Genomic DNA, 17,234 nt, shown 5'->3' with positions numbered 1-17,234 from the left:
ACTACCCTGAGGAACTCCCGCAGTGATGTCCTGGAGCTGAGATGATTGTCCTCCAACCACCACAACCATCTTCCTTTGTGTCAGGTATGACTTCAACCAGTGAAGAACTTTTCAGCCAGCCCCCCCCCCCCCCAAATTCTGCAGGTTTGCTGGGGCTCCTTGATGCCATATTCGGTCAAATTAGCATACTAATGGCACTTCTATGGGAACAAAAGAGTAACATTTGAGTAACTGATACTAAGGCAGACATCCCGGCGCCAGAGGAGACCGAAACAAAGCAGGCCAACGGCCACCTAGGACACGCCCAGCCATCAGGGCACCCACCCCTTTATTGGATGAAATCAATAGGAATGATTGAGAAACGGCCCAATTGATTGGGGCCAAGTTCAAGGTCCGCCCAAAAGAGCGCGAAGCCTCTGTGGGTATAAGAAGGAGCCCCCAAGAGAGAATCGCTCTCTTGGACTTGGCTCTCACAGCGGAGAGACCAGTCCACCAGCTGCACCAGAAGCAAGTAAGTCCAAGGTCAACGCACGCTACCAGACAGACGACCTTAGCTGTTCCCCTGTACCAGTTCGACCCCAGCAGCCTTAGAATCGAACAACGGCCATTGTTCCTCTGACTGAGTGGGCGCCCAAAGCTAAGTATAGGCTTTAGCAGTAGTGATAGTTTAGTCTATAGTATTTGTGCATGTGTAGATTTAAGTGTGTGTGTAAATAACTAAGCATTGACTTTGAACTAACTAACTGGTGTACCGAGTCTTTGATCAGTATTCGGTTTTGAACCTTGTAGCGGTATCGAAAGATACCTGGCGACTCTAGAGCAAACGTAATCAGAATTAAGGAAGGTGACTATATTGACTGCCATATTCAGAGCCAACCAAAGAGAGCAACAAACCAAGGCTGTAATAAGGTCAGGAGCTGAGTGACCCTGGTGGAAATCAAACTGAGCGTCCGAGAGCGGATTATTGCTGAGTAAGTGCCGCTTGATGCACTGTCGATGATTCCTTCCATCACTTTGCTGATGATGGAGTGGTCTGATAGGGCAGTAATTGTATGGGTTGCATTTGTCCTGTTTCTTGTGTACAGGACATAGCTGGGCAATTTACCACATTGCTGGGTAGATGGCAGTGTTGTAGCTATACTGGAACAGCTGGGCTTGGGGAGTGGCAAGCCTTCAGGACTATTGTTGGAATATTGTCAGGGCCCATAGACTCTGCAGTATCCAGTGCCTCTAGCTGTTTATTGATATGACGTGGAGTGAATTGTATTGGCTGAAGACTGACATCTGTGATGCTGTTGTTTAACTGTCCACCACCATTCACGGCTAGATTTGGCAGGATTGCAGAGCTTAGATCTGATCCGTTGGTTGTGGGATCGCTTAGCTCTGTCTATTCTTGCTGCTTATGCTGTTTGGTATGCAAGTAGTTCTGTGTTGTATCTTCACCAGGTTGACACCTCATTTTTAGGTATGCTAGGTGTTGCTCCTGGCCTTCTCTCCTGAACTCTTCACTGAACCAGGGTTGATGGTGATGGTAGAGTGGGGGATATACCAGGCCATGCGGTTGAATACAATTCTGCTACTGCTCATGGCCCTCATGGATGCCCAATCTCGAGCTGCTAGATCTGTTCGAAGACTACTTATTTAGCATGGTGGTAGTATCAAACAACATGATGGAGGATATCCTGAATGTAAAGAAGGAATTTGTCTCTACAAAGACTGTACGGTGGTCACTTCTACCGATACTGTCATGGACAGATGCAACTTCAGCAGGCGGGTTGGTGAGGATGAGGTCAAGTATGTTTTTCCCTCTTGTTGGTTCCCTCACCACCTGCTGCAGTCCCAGTCTAGCAGCTATGTCCTTTAAGACCCGGTCAGCTCAGTCTGTGTTGGTACTACCAAGCTACTCGGTGTTAGACATTGAAGTTCCCCACCCAGAGTATATTCTGTGCCCTTGCCACCCTCAGTGCTTCCTCCAAGTGGTGGTCAACATGGACAGTACTAATTTGTCAGCTTATGGTGGACGGTATGTGGTAATCAGTAGGAGAATTCCATGCCCATGTTTAACCTGAAGCCATAAGACTTCATTGGGTCCAGAGTCGATGTTGAGGACTCCCAGGGCATCTCCCTTTCAACTGCATACCTCTGCTGGGTCGGTCCTGCCAGTGAGACAGGACATACCCTTGAATGGCGGTAGTAGTGACTGGAACATTTTCTGTAAGGTATGATTCCGTGAATATGATTATGTCAGGCTGTTGCTTGACTAGTCTCTGAACAGCTCTCCCAACTTTGACACAAGCCCCCAGATGTTAGTAAGGAGGACGTTGCAGGATTGATAGGGCTGGGTTTTCCTTTGTCGTTTCCGGTGCCTAGGTCAATGCCGGGTGGTCTCTCTGGTTTCATTCCTTTTTTTTGTGTTTTCGGAGCGGTTGAATATAGCCGAGTGGCTTGCTAGGCCATTTCAGAGGGCATTTAAGAGTCAACCACGTTGTGGATCTGGAGTCACATGTAGGCCTGATGGCAGATGTCCTTCCCTTAAGGACATTAGTGAACCAGATGGGTTTTTACGAAAATCAATGATGGCTTCATGGTCATCATTAGATTTTTAATTCCAGATATTTTTTATGGAGTTTAAATTCCACCACCTGCCATGGTGGGATTTGAACCCGGGTCATTATCCTGGGTCTCTGGATTACTAGTCCAACGACACTAGCACTATGCCACCGCCTCCCTCATCAGGCCAGCTTAACCAGATTCTTAGCTGCGGTTTTCTCCCCCCCCATTCACTACAAGTCCCTTTTTGTCTTGAATTAGGGGAGGCATCTGATCAAAGATACGCAACAGTGGATGCAAGATCAAATAGACGCTGAGGAGTTCTAATATTTGTGAAGAATGTAAAGACGTGGCATGTACTGGTTCCCATTCATGTACTCTGCTCATTACCACCTCAAAGAATTCTAATTAATTTGTCAGGCATGATTTCCCCTTCATGAAACCATGTTGACTCTGCTTGATTATATTATGAATTTCTAAACGCTTTGGCATTACATCCTTTATAATGACATTTCCCCAATGACAGGAGTTAAGATAGCTGGCCGATAGTTATTTGTTTTTTTTTTGTCTCCCTCCTTTTTTGAATTAAGGTGTTCCATTGGCAGATTTCCAATTCTCTGGAACTTTTCTAGAATTTAAGGATTCTTGGAAGATTACTACCAATGTATCCACTATCTCTGTAGCAACTTCCTTCAATATTCTGGGAGGCAACCCATCAGGTCCAGGGAATTTAACGGTCTTTTGCATCATTAGTTTCCCGAGTACTTTTTTATTGTACTTTTTAATGTGGCAAAATAAATTATTTCCTTTCCTGGTTTAAAAGCCTGCATAATTTATGTTGCATAACATTGAACAAAATTGGGAAGGTAAATGGAACGTTGGCCTAATTTCAAAGGGAATGGAGCATAAAAATAGGGAAGACCTGCTTAAACTATACACGGTACTAGTTAGACCACACCAAGAATACTGGGAAAAGTTTTGGTCCCCTTATCCAAGGAAAGATATACTGGCTTTGGATGCATCCAGTGAAGGTTCACTAGGTTGATCCCAGGTATGAATGGATTTTCTTAGGAGAGTTTGAGTAGATCGGCTTATGCTCATTGGAGTTTAGAAGAATGAGAGGTGACATTATTGAGACATATAGGATTCTTCGGGGCTTGACAGGGTACATGTTGAAAGGATGTTCCTCTTGTGGGAGAGTCGAGGACCAGAGAGCATATTCAAAGAGTAAGGGGTCACCCATTTAAGACAGAGGAGGAATTTCTTCTCAGAGGGAGTGAATCTTTGAAATTCTTCACCGCAAAGACCTGTAGAGGCTGGGCCGTTAAGTATGCTCAAGGCTGATAGACAGATTTTCCATCAGTAAGGGAATCAAGGGTTATGGGGAAAAGGCGGAAAGTGGAATTGAGGATTATATCAGGTCTGCCATGATCTCATTGAATGGAAGAGCAGATTCGATATGCCGAGTTCTGCTCCTACATCTTATGGTCTTCTGGTCTACCACACAAATTCAGTACATCAATTGAACAATGCATAGATATTTCAAAAGGGCAGCTACTAGGACATCTTTTCAGAGATATAACATCCCAGCCTGCTCATTTATCATTAGTAACAATATTGACAAGTAGACACTCACCTGTATGAACAATCACTTGTCCACCATCCCTTCGCAAGTGATGGGGAATGTATGTGGCCTTGCCAGCAATGCCCATAATTAGAGAATAGATTTAAAAGATAGCTTACCATCATAGAATAGAATTTACAGTGCAGGAGGCCATTCGGGCCATCGAGTCTGCACCGGCTCTTGGAAAGAGCACCCCACTTAAGCCCACACCTCCACCCTATCTCGTAAGCCAGCAACCCCATCTAACCTAAGGGCAATTTATCATGGCCAATCCACCTAACCAGCACATCTTTGGACTGTGGGAGCAAACCAGAGCACCCGGAGGAAACCCACGCAGACACAGGGAGAACGTGCAGACTCCGCACAGACAGTGACCCAAGCAGGAATCGAACCTGGGATCCTGGCGCTGTGAAGCCATAGTGCTAACCACTATGCTACCGTGCTGCCCTCTATGCTACCGTGCTGTCCTGCAACAGTGTCAGGCCAAGAAAAAAAATGTTCTGGGTAAAGATTCTGCACCAAATTAATAGTGCAACAAGGTTCAGTGCTCCTTGTCAAAGCAGCACCCCACCACACTTCCTGCCAGGGTTGCTTTAACAATCTGTATGGTGTATCATCGCATTAATGTTACAGCTAATGCAACTGAAATACACCCAGGTGAAGCTATCACCATCCATGCTGAGCCAGCAATCTTGTGTCAGTTACTATTTCCCATGAAGCAAACCACATATATTGGCAGTGTTCCAGTTTTAGCTGAAACATCGGATTCTATCAGGAACCTGCAACCCAATCTGAGACACCAGTTTACAGTACAGCAATATGGTGTTGAACGTACAGATATCTTCTAGTTCCCAAGGATTTCTGGAAGACAACAATAACTTATACCTATTGTGCCTTTAACATAACAAAAGGTCCCAAATACCAAAGAGAAGCATTATTGATATATTTGTTCCACAGAGATTACTTGAAATTTCACGGGCGGGATTCTCCACTCCCACGCCGAAGTGGCCGCGCCGTCGTGAACGCCGTCCAGGTTCACGACGGCGCGGAACGGCCCCGGTCATGCGTATGCGTGGTTGCCGTCCTGTCCAAATCCGCCCCGCAAGAAGATGGGGGACGGATCTTGCGGGGCCGCGGAAGGAAGGAGGTCCTCCTTCAGAGAGGACGGCCCGACGATCGGTGGGCACCGATTGCGGGCCACCCCACATTCAAGGTGAAGCCCGGTGCAGGATCCCCCCTTGCCCCCCCAGCGTTCAATCGCGGGGAGCCGGAGAATCGCCATTTTGGGTATCTCCGGCGATTCTCCGGCCTGCGGAAACTCAACCGGCCCGTTCCCGCCGCTTGGGAGAATCGCGGAAGGGCGTCGGACCGGCGTCCCCGGAAATTTCGGCAGCCCAGGCGATTCTCCCAATCGGCGTGGGAGTGGAGAATCGCGCCCCCCATTTCCATCCTGGGTATTGTCTTCAATAGTATTCCATCAACAGGTCTCCAAGGAATCAACTTCAATTTTATTACAATTTAATAACAGTGACTACATTTTCCAATTGATTTTAATTGCCTTTTTGTACCATATCTACTTAACTTGTCCATTTTTATTCCTTTGTTTCCTCATGAACTACTTTGGCTGCAATGATGTTATTTGTGTTTAATTTTTAAAAAAAAAGATGAAAACAGATGAAAGTGAGTGTACTTTTAACATTAAGCACCTGCAATTTTAAGTGCCTACTTTTACACATGAATGTGCTCCACCCAATTATTATTTAGAAAAATATGTTCCTGAAAAAACTGTAGTAATCGCTCTGTAAAACACAAATGTGGGGACTTCCGGTGACGGCGGGCGGGAGGCGGCCGCACAATGGAGGGCTCCCATTTGGGAATGGCATTTTCGGGGCTTTAAGCCCGGTCCCAGGGTCCACGGAGGCGGCAGAAGCAGGGAGAAGGCACGGAGGAGGCACAGTGAAGACACAGGAGGAAATAAAAACAAAGAAAAATGTCGAGGGTGAGCAAAAAAACAGCTGAAGGTCCGTCGGGGAGTGGAAAGGTCACCGCGGGGTCACCAAGGAAAATGGAGGCTGGAGCACCAGGGAAGGCCGCACTGCTTACGGCTGAAGAAATAACTAAGGTGATGGCTGCGGAATTTGAAAAGCAGTTGGCGCAGATTGCGAAATGCATGGAGACGGTGAGGGAGGTTTTGAGTGTGCTGGTGGAGGAGGCAGTTTCCCCGGTGAGGACGGAGGTGGTGAGCGCAGTGGCGGAGGTGCGAGAGCAAGGGGAGGCGCTGAAGGAAGTGGAGGAGACGTTATTGCAGCACGGTGATCAACTTGCCTCGATGGGGAAAGAGATGCGGAAGGTGATGGACACTAACAAGGATCTGCAAGGAAAAATGGAAGACCTGGAAAACAGATCCAGGCGACAGAATTTGAGGATTGTGGGGCTGCCCGAAGGAGTTGAAGGACCGAAGCCGACTGAGTATTTTGCCGCGATGCTGGCAAAACTATTGGGGGAGGATCCCTCCCGATATGAACTGGATCGGGCTCATCGGTCGTGGAGGCCTGTACCAAAGGCGAGTGAGCCGCCAAGGGCAGTGACTCTGTGCTTCCGTCGGTACAGTGTGAAGGAGAAGGTCCTGGGCTGGGCCAAGCAGAAGCAGGTGGTGCAGTGGGCTGGAGCTGGTATACGTGTATACCCGGACTTTACGGTGGAGCTGGCGAGGAGACGGGCTGCCTTCAACCGGGTGAAGAGGGCACTGTACATTAGCAAGGTGCGGTGCGGCATTGTATATCCAGCGAAGCTGAGGGTGACTTACAAGCTCAGGGACTTTTATTTTGGAACGGCGGAAGCAGCGGAGGAGTTTGCGAAAGCAGAAGGACTGTGGCAGAACTGACAGATTGAGGAATGGCCATGTGCCGATGTAACCTCATTGATGTATTTTCTTCTTTTTTGTATCACTGCGCGCGATGTAGAGGCTAAAGGAGCCAATGTGGTATATATTTGGACAAGGGACGTTCACTCGAAATGAGGGTTCTTTGGGGTGTAGGTGGATATGCGGGGTTTGTGTGCTAAAAGGGGATCTTTGGGCTTTCCGAGGGCCGGGCAAGTGGGAAAGGGACCCGGGCGGGGGCCTCCACGCTGGCCGGTTTAAGCCGGCCAGTGATCGGGAGTGAGGTGGGGTGGGGGCTGCGGCCATCGGAGCCTGGCAGAACAGGGTCCGAGTGGTCTAGCCGGGGTGGAAAGTTGGGGGGAAGGAACCGAGGTTGGGAGGAGGAGTTTTACAAGAGGCAGTGGACGGGAGGAGCTGGAGACCTGGGGTGGGTGGGGGGGTGGGGGGGGGGGGGGAGCTGTGTAAGATTAAGGGTGACTACGGGTAATCCCTGATTCCTTTTTGTCATTTGTTTATGTAAACATGCGGGTTGAGGTTTGGGGGTTGGTGGGTAGATGGGATCGTTGTTATTATGGGGACTGACATATCTGATTATTGTTTATTGTTGATGGATGTAAATGTGGGAGAAAATGTGAAAAAGGAGGAGAATAAATTTAAAACAAAAACACAAATGTATCTATGACCGTGTTAGGCAAATCAGACTGGTCTTGGTGTCCTCAGCTGGTAATTACTATACTTGCAGGTGATTGGTTCCAGTCAATTTAGCTCATTTTCTTAATGATTTTTGATGCTTTATGTTTGAACAGAATTGCGCTGCAGATCAAATAAATGGCTTGGATCAACTTGGAAGCACACTACACATACATTCTTCAGCAAGAAATGGATATGCCTCTTGATGACCCCTTTTACCCAAATCTTAATCATGTGCCTGCATAACCTGGTTATTGCAGTTGGGATTGCAATGAGTAATGCCGATGTGCTTGCACTACTCTGGGGTCAGAAATAAATGAACTGCTTCTTTAATTTGTCTTGATTTGTGGGTAATGTTGACAATGCTGGTATTTAGTGCCCATTATCAACTTACTCGCGACAAGGTGGTGGGCCTTCTTGAACTACTGCAGAATGTGTGGTGAAGCTACTGTTAAGTTGGGAGTTACAGGATTATGGGAATAAAAAAGGGCAGTATATGTCCAAGTCATAATAGAGCGACTTGGAAGTGAGCTTGGAGGTGATGGTGTTCCCATACTGATTCTGCAATTATCCTTCCCTTTGAAGGTCAAAGGCTGGAGAGGTGCTCCTGCAGAAGTCACAGCAAGCTGCTGCAGTGTATTCTATGGATAGTGCACACAACAAATATGGTATGTTGGCAGTGGAGAGGGTAGTATTAAGATCCTGACAGAGACTGATAACTTTTAAAAAGATATCTAAACTCCCAGTGACTGAACCAAAGGACCACATAACAAGATTCCATGTTTTGAGACTTTTACTGTAATAAACAAACTAAATTAACCTCAACTAAATATTAGTCAAAAATCAGAATACTGCGGACGTTGGAAATTGTAAATAGAAACAGAAAACGCTAGAAATACTCAGGTAATGCAGCATCTGTGGAGAAAGAAACAGTTAACATTTCAGCTTGATACATTTCATCAGATGAAAGGTTATCAATCTGAAACATTCCACATTACTTAGTAGACGAGCAATTCTTCTCTAAACTACAGAAAAGACATCTCGCCTTAACTTCCTAAAAGGACTGAAAACCCCATGCCTTTGAAATAATGAGAAACACAAATGATTTAGATACAAGTGATATCAAAGTCAAGTGCAAAATTAACTAGCTTGAAGTGGGAATAGTGATTATGCTACATGAATACTCTTAAATGTGAGCTGGATAAGTATCAATTTTGGCAATTATAAATGGGTAATCTCATTCTCTATGCAAACGATAATTTGAATGTTGCCAGGACAATGGAAAGTGTCACATTTATTCATGTAGGTTCCAGTATCGCAAAGCATTAAAAAATGTTCAATGATCATTTTAGGGGGTTAATTGTCAATTGTTGCATAAGATTGTGCGTGTATATGAGTGAGCGAGTGAAAGAGTGAGTGAATGAGTAAAAGAGTGAGTGGAAGAGTGAGTGAGTAAAAGAGTGAATGAGTGGGTGAGTGAGTGAGTGAGAGAGAGAGCTTGATGAGTTCATCATCTCCCATTGCTCCATATGGCCTTGTGTTTGACAGTGTTTGTTGTGATGATAATGTTTGGATTGTTAAGAATTTTACAAAGATCTCAGGTTGTTGACCCATTACCATCTTGCTCCAGTGAGTTCATCTTATTTACTGGACCAGATGGTTCATGCAATGCTTTTTTTTGTTAGCTCTGCATATGTTTACAACATGCAAATAACTATTGCAATATCTGAAAATATTCCTGTAAACATAAATGCAAAGAGCATTTGAATCAATCTTCCCAATACTTCAACGTAATTCTTTGCTGGGGTTCAAGATTGAAGGAGAGTCAAAGCAAAATACATCATTCCCACGTTACTAAGCAAAAAGGAGTAATATTGGGGATGGGACAGAAGGAAAACGAGCATCGTTCAGTCCTCATACGATAATCACAGTTAGTCCAGTTACAATTGGGGGATTTTCCCCTCCTGTTTTCGGGGGATGGGAATGGTGGAGGGGGGGGGGGGGGGGGGGCAGAGAATCGCGCGGAGTCCCAAAACGGCTTTTACTCCAGCTTTAAAAGTCGGGATACTCATTTGCATTAATTTAACTACGCATGTCTGGACTTTATGCCGGATAGTCCCCCCACAATAAATTGTCAGGAAATTGTCGGGGAGGGGTGGTTTCCTTTTGTATAATTGGAGCACCCTTTATTAAAGACGCTGAGTTCTTTTAAAAGCTGAAGTTGCTGGCGGGGCATGCTTTGCCAGCATGATGTCATGGGATCCACGCTTTGGTGTTTTTTGACAGTGTCTAAAAACACGGTGGGAATAGCTGGCAGCATAGCCGGGTGGCTACCCTCCGCTTTTCTCACCTATTGACACTTAGACAAAAAGAAATCGGTAATTCCACCCAATATCTTAGAAACGTTGCAAGATTATTCCAGACTCTCTTCTTGATGTTTCAATTGACGTTATAAAATCTGTTTTTCTTGGAAGTAAAAAGGTGCGAGGAAATGACTATTTGCAACAGAGCTAATTTAAACCTGCAAACATGTATCAAAATATCAAAAATAGCTCTGTGAAGTTGAGACAAAATGCTACCTTGCATATCTTGTACAAGGAATCCTGACCATCGCCACCAGTGTCCTTAAAGTAATCATGAGCAGGAAAAGTTCGATTAATGTCCCTGGTGATTGCACTATCCTGGGGAGATTCCTGTTTTCAGAGAAAAGAAAATGCACATTAACTTGGTAAAGATAGAAGGCTTAAAACAGGTGACAAAATATGTATTAGAACAGGGCAGAATTCAATGATTATTCATCACAAATACATACATGGACAATTCAGGAGCAATTCTACTGCATCTTGCCACTGCAGGGGATTAATAGACGGTTTTTCACCTCAGGATCAATGTTAATTCTCTAGATAAATTAAATGCAAAGCGCAGGTTCTCTATAGTCTGCCAATAGGTTTAATTAGCATGAATTTGTGAAGCATCAAAGTGCTTTCCAATGGGTACAACTCCCGAGCATAAACTGACAATAATGTATTAATTATGCAGCCAACTTCACGAACGATGTTGTGCTGATGCCAACAGTACAACTGTCTGGCACTGCATAAATAAGATATTAGAAAATGCTGATTCAGTCAAACCCACAGTACCGTATGTGTTTGGCAATCTGCTTTCCTCCAAAACTTTCAGCACTAGTGCAAGCGAGGGTACCAAGTGCAGTGCAGTGGTTCCCCATGTATCCTACAAATCAAAACCTCTGTAGTTGAATCCCTTAATCTCCACTGTTGCACATGTTTACATTTGCAGGGTGTCCGTATCCACCCAGTTACACTGGAATCGGCCCTCAACATGAATGTTCATTTCAAATGTTCACAACCTGACCAATACAAGTGTTGGCTTGCAAAGTTATTAAATACAATTAAGTAACAATACCATGCAATGGTAAAGTATACAAAAAGACCTGGGGAGAAGGTATGATCCTAATTCAAATTATTTGCTCAAGCTTATGAGTTTGGATGAGTTCAATTCTATAGAGAGTTGGAGTTAGGTTATTGGAATAGTCCATTCTGGTGGTGACAGAGGCATGATGAGCATCTCATCAACTGGAGGCCGATTTTCTCATGTTGCAAAGGAAATGGGGCCAGAAGTTCAACTTGAGGTTTAATATGCCATAAACTATACTGTGATAACAACACCAAACTAGTGAATTGGATTCTGAAGATTCCAGTTTATTTTTCCTGCAATAGATATGGGACCTATGAAAACCGTTTGCTAAACTTAGAAGGTAATGCAAACTTTCACCACAAGGAGACGACGGATGATAGAAAATCAGCTGCCCATTTTACACCTCATGACCGAATTGGGGTTGGGGAGAAGGGGTTGAGGGGGTAAATAAACTGGGTTACTGTCTTACTGTCATCTGTTTTTTTGCAAGATAACAATAAAATGAAGCCTTTTATCTCTCAACATGACTTTTAGAAAAATTAGATTCAGAATTAAAACATCACCTGACGAGTACACAAATGTATTTAACTGCAGGTTCAATGAGCCGTTACCAATAAGTTGAAATTACAAACTATTAAAGAATCCATTATCTAAGTATTAAGGACAGCTGCTTCCTTTATTAAGTGTACTAACAAATACTTCAAAATTTTCTACTTAAAAAATTCACCAAGAACTTTTAAGTTTAATAGCTATCAAGCATTAGTGCCAAATGTTCAGTAGGATGGACTATTTTTGCACATCTGCATGGTTTCCAACCGTAAATCTGTAGTCATTAAGTTCTGAAGGCAAAGTAAACATCCATTTTTAGTAATATCACCTCCAAAAAACAAGCTGAACGAAAAGGACACAAACCAGTTTAGTTGCCCATTAACTGTTACTGTGTTCCACTCACAACCCTACTGCCCCATTTATTTATGAATATACTTAAAATTAAAATAAACTGCAGAATAGGAAATTTAGAAAGATCTTCTGTATTAGTTTGATACTAAAATAGCACAGGAAACTTTTTTTACAATACAAATTTCCTCAGTAAAATAATGCTTAGACCAGGGATTGGCCATGCTAAATTGTCTCTTAGTGTCCAAATAAATGCAGGTTAGGTAGGGTTATGGGGATAGGGTGGGAGAGTGGGCCTAGGTCGGGTGCTATTTCTGAAGGTCGGGGCAGACTTTGATGGGCTGAATGGCCTCCTTCTGCACTGTAGAGTTTCTATGTAAGGACTAGCACAGGATCCTGGCATCTATCCTCAGTCGTATTGTTGCTGGTTTCTTTAACTACGTGATTTTCTGTGGCTCTGTTCCAATTAGGGCAATCAGTGAATTTGCCTTTCTTTCTATGCTATCTATGTCCAAATGCTTAGAGTCACCAGGTATCAAATGATACCACCACAAGTTTCAAATGGCTAGCGATCAAAGAGCTAAACACCAGTTAGTTAGTTCAAGGATACTTTATTTACACACAATTAGTCATGCAACATAAACACTACTAGTTAACTACACCTATCAGCTAAGACAACCTGTATTTAACTTCGGGCACCCGGCTTAGGTCAGAAAACAGTGGCCGCTGTTAAATTCTGGATCTCTCGGGTTTGAAGGAGTAACTGCTGCTCAGCTGGGCTCATCCTCTGGTAGCGGGCGTTGAACTTGGACTTGCTTCTGGTGTTGCTACGATTGGCGATGACCGTGACCAGGGTACCAAGGCCGAAAGAGAGCGAACATATGGCGAACTCATCTTCTTATACTCAGGGGGTTTTCGCGCTCTTTTGGGCGGTCCTTCAATTTGGGCCTTACTAATTGGGTGATCCCTGATCACTCTGTTCGATTCCTTAGCCAATAAGTGGGCGGGGATCTGGATGGCTGGGCATGTCCCAAACGGTCACTGACCCCGTTGTTTGCGTTTCCCTTGAACAGGGAGTGGCTCTGAAATGTCTGGGACCGTCCTGGTTGCTTGAGTACCAGTCCTTTGTTTTGAGGAAGATGGGCCATCAAATGCTAATCGGCCTGATTAACATGCTAATGGGATGGAGTTTCGATACTGTCTGGACTTTTGCTGACAAATATGCATTTCAGGCTCTGAGCCTGCCTGATTCTTGGCTTGTCCATTTTACCTGCCAGTCTTTGCGAGTTCCTCTGCACCTAGTTGGAAGTGGCCATCCCAGATGGCTACACTCCGTCCACTTGATCCACAACGCGAAGCGTGAAGGATCACAATACTGGGTCTTCTTTGTTCTCTTGGGATGCCGGGTACTCTTAACCAAGGACAGGTTCTACTTTACTCTGTCCTATGGGTCCAAAAACGTTTACCTAATTTCCCTAAACAACACATGTCTAAAAACTTCTAGGGGGCCATTTAACATTCCGAAAAAGGGGAACCTCTAACTGTCTCTAACTAGACTACACTCATGCTGCTATGTGACAATCAAAGAACTTATCTTACAATACAAAATATATCCGATAGCAGCATCACATTTCTTCCTATCACTGACATTCATACACAAAAAATAAACTTTATTAACAAAACAACAACCGTGGAATTTATGAAAGAGAGAGGTTCAGGAAGAGTGTGGGGTTTGCTGGAGTCCGAGGAAGGGGGCTCTAAATGTGTATACCGGAGGGCAGGAGGCTCTCCTTCTCCATTTCCATAATCCAATTGTCTGAATGACACTGTACAATATGGTTATTATTAGTAAGGCTTCCACTGTGTAGGGCAGTGAATACCACTTGACGAGGTTCTCACACCATGTGGGAGTATCGGTGGCTGGGTGCGTGTGCGGTGTAGTGTCCGGGCTGGGGGTGTTATGTTGGGTCGTGTTCGGGGCCTGTGTGGTGTGGGGGTAGAGGTAGGTAACGCGCGCAGCTGGGCTGTTCCAGCGACGATCATGATGCCAATCATCAGGGTCGCCTTCATCTAATTTGGTTTTCCTTCGCCGTCGAGTATCTTTGTATCTTCCTGGGGGATTAAGAATAGTATCTGTTATAATCGTGTTGTTTAACATCTCGTATGTCCATCTGTGTCTCCTTAATGTCAATTTTCCAATTATAATCATCACCATATGTGAGCTGAGTGGGCAGACAATTTCTCCATCCTCTGCAAACTTGTTTTTCCAACCGAGTGTTTCTTACATGTAAATAGTATGTGGGGGAATATCAACCGAAGGGTTGCCGGGAAGGGCAAAAGTAGTGGCAAAGAGCATTCTTTCAACCACAGGACTAGAAAAGAACAGAAAAAGAGTTTTGAAAACAAGCATCCAAATGGGGTGGTGCGAATGATCCGCGGCAGGGCAAGAATGTGTGAGATCCCCGGGTGGGGCGGTGATCAGTGCCGTTGCTCCACTACCCGAGCTTGGCTGACCAAATGTATAGGGGGTCCCCAAGCAGGGCGGGGATAAGTGCCGTTACTCCACTGCCTGAGTGATCTTCCAAGAGCGGTAAGAATTTGTAACTATATGGGCTCCAGACAAACTTGTTTCACTAACTGCCTTGTGGCGTCAGACGAGTAATTATGGCTGCATCAAGAACTTTGGTGTGAGGCCGAAAGAATGAACTGTATCAAGAAATTCAGTGAGATCGACACAAATAGTCGCACAAAGAACAAACATTCAACATTCAAAAATAACAAATTAAAGAAAAAGCGGGTAGGCTCCATCAGGGTACAGGACACTGTAAATCTCCATCGGTTCCTGACTCTCATCATCTAGACACCTCAAGATTCCAATTCAAAAAGATTTGCAAAGGGGTTACCATGGCGGGAATCAGACTCGGAGTTGTCACCATCTCCCGGGTGCCAAACTCTTTCCTGGAGTTTGCGTGCTAACGCGGCGTGTGCCGATGTGGGGTCCATTTCGTCATTTCTCGTCAAGCAACAGGAATTGTCACGGTGCCAGTGCTTCATGTTCCGTAGGGAGGTTGCAAGGGGGTTGTCGCTATCATCGGGTGGCGGGTCAGGTTCCGGTGTGGGCAAATAAATCGTTTCAAAGAGGCTGAGCGTATCGTGGTCGGGGTCTCTGTGTCTGTAGTGACTGGGGCCTGTTGCGTGGGATCTTTGTTCGGGTCTCTCAGGGGCTTCAGTTGTGCTGTCGCTATCGCTAGCAGCCGAATCAAGCATCAGGGTGAAATTTGATTCTGGGGGCGTGGTCAAGGTCGTGTCTGTGGACGTGCTGCTGTTGCTGGGGGAGGGGGAACTCGGGTTGTCAGTGGGCGGGTCCTCACTGTCTGCCATCGCCAATGAGAGGTGGTGCGAGTGGCTGCACTGTGTTCCATAAACCTTAAGCTGATTTACATGGAACCATCCTGATTTTCCGTTTGGAAAAGTGATTTTATAAACCGAAGGGCTTACTTTGTCTGAAATTGAATAGGGTCCTGCAAATTTAGGAGAGGAATGAGCTAGGGTTGTATAAGGTGATCATTACTTGCTGTCCGACTGCATACTTGATCGAGTGTACTGTTTTATCAAAGCAGGCCTTACTCTGCTTTTGTTTAACGCCAAGTCGAACAGCTGCAGCGAGCTGTGCTGCTTTAATATTCTCTACCGTGTGCTGGACTGCTTTCTCATGGGTCAGGGCGGTGACTGCGGGGCTGGCCAAATCAAGTCCGATTAAGTATTCGGTACCCTTCATGGATCGTCCGGTCATGAGGGTATGGTGGGTATGTCCTGTTGAGCTCGACACTGTGTTCCTAATAAACATCAGTGCAAATGGGAGCACTGTGTCCTATGTTGTATTGTGCTGCGGCACCATTTCCCGAAGGGTGGCCTTTAGCGTCCGATTCATGCGCTCCATAATGCAGCTGGACTGCGGGTGATGGGCAATGTGGAACTTTTGTTTAATTCCAAATATCGTCATTACATTTTTCATGACCCATCCCGTAAAGTGGTGGAGTGTGAGTCCCCACCTTGTAAAAATCTGTTCTGTTAAGATCTTTGCGGTGGCCTTGGCTGTGCTTGTTCTCAATGGGAACGCTTCGACCCATTTCGTAAATGTGTCTATCACCACTAACACATACTTGTATCCATTTCTGCAAGGGGGGGGGACACCAATATAATCCAATTGGAGGTTTGTTCATGGGCCATTGACAGGGTGGGTGTTTCGTAGCTGGGCTTTTCTCGCATACCTATCGGGGTTGTTTTGAGCGCAAATTAAACCGTTTTTGACGTAATGGGACACGTCGGTTTTCAAATCGGGCCACCAGCAAAGGGGTCTGAGGTGGGCAAGGGTGGATTCAATCCCTTGGTGTCCATGTCCGTCATGGAACTTACAAATGATCTCATTCCTGACCTGGGTGGGGACTACATAAATTCTATCTTTTAAAACGATTCCCTCATGGACCGTCAAAGAATTTCAAAATTTTCCATAGGGAGCTGGGAAGTTTCCTTTTAAAATGTCTCTTAACGCTTCGTCTTCTTTCTGTGCCTGGGCTAGGTCTTGGATGTTGGTCTGTGAGTCCTGAATTGCGTGTATTGGGGCACTCTCGGGGGTTGCCAAAAGTGGCCATGTCGTGAGCCTGCCTTCGCTAGGGCGTCAGCTTTCACATTACCGGGTGGGGAGGAACGATGGTAGCTTCTTACTTTGACGATGCCGTATTTTCTGCCTTTAGCTGTCTGAAGGATATGTTTAAGCAGCGGGGCTGAGGGTAGAGGTTTTCTGTCCGCGGAAATAAATCCTTGCGATTCCCACAGGAGTAGGAATTCCGTTAGGCTGTTGCAGACGTACAAACTGGCCGAATCTATGTCTGCAGGGGTCGGGAATGAATCGGGGTGCTGGACAATGTAAGCAATGGCCGCTAACTCGGCTGCCTGCGAACCTAAGTGTCCAGGCAATTTTAAAGCTCTCTCTTCTAAAGCACACCCCTGCGCGTCCTCTACATAAATGCCACAGCCTGTTATCCTTTTTCCCTCAAGGACTGTGGAGGAGCCATCTACATAAATTCTCAGTGCTTTGTCTGTGGGCTGGGGTCCGATCCCGGTCTTTCTTGGTACCGACTTGGGAACAAAAGGTCC

At 45.4% G+C, this 17,234-nt stretch overlaps 1 protein-coding gene across 5 annotated transcripts in view; it reads right to left on the bottom strand.

The window, feature by feature from the left end:
- The window catches only part of rabgap1 (RAB GTPase activating protein 1), a 286,948-nt gene that overhangs the window by 67,187 nt on the left and 202,527 nt on the right, over positions 1 to 17,234 (bottom strand). For all 5 annotated transcript variants that reach the window (XM_072488399.1, XM_072488395.1, XM_072488396.1 and 2 more), the window contains one exon: positions 10,325 to 10,438. In XM_072488399.1, the coding sequence (XP_072344500.1) occupies positions 10,325 to 10,438 (114 nt within the window). The remainder of the gene's footprint in view (positions 1 to 10,324; positions 10,439 to 17,234) is intronic.

The sequence above is a fragment of the Scyliorhinus torazame genome, chromosome 22 (genome assembly GCF_047496885.1).
Source record: "Scyliorhinus torazame isolate Kashiwa2021f chromosome 22, sScyTor2.1, whole genome shotgun sequence".
NCBI lineage: Eukaryota > Metazoa > Chordata > Chondrichthyes > Carcharhiniformes > Scyliorhinidae > Scyliorhinus > Scyliorhinus torazame.
Note: the sequence above shows the minus strand (reverse complement) of the source record. Positions and strands in the feature narration are given on the sequence as shown.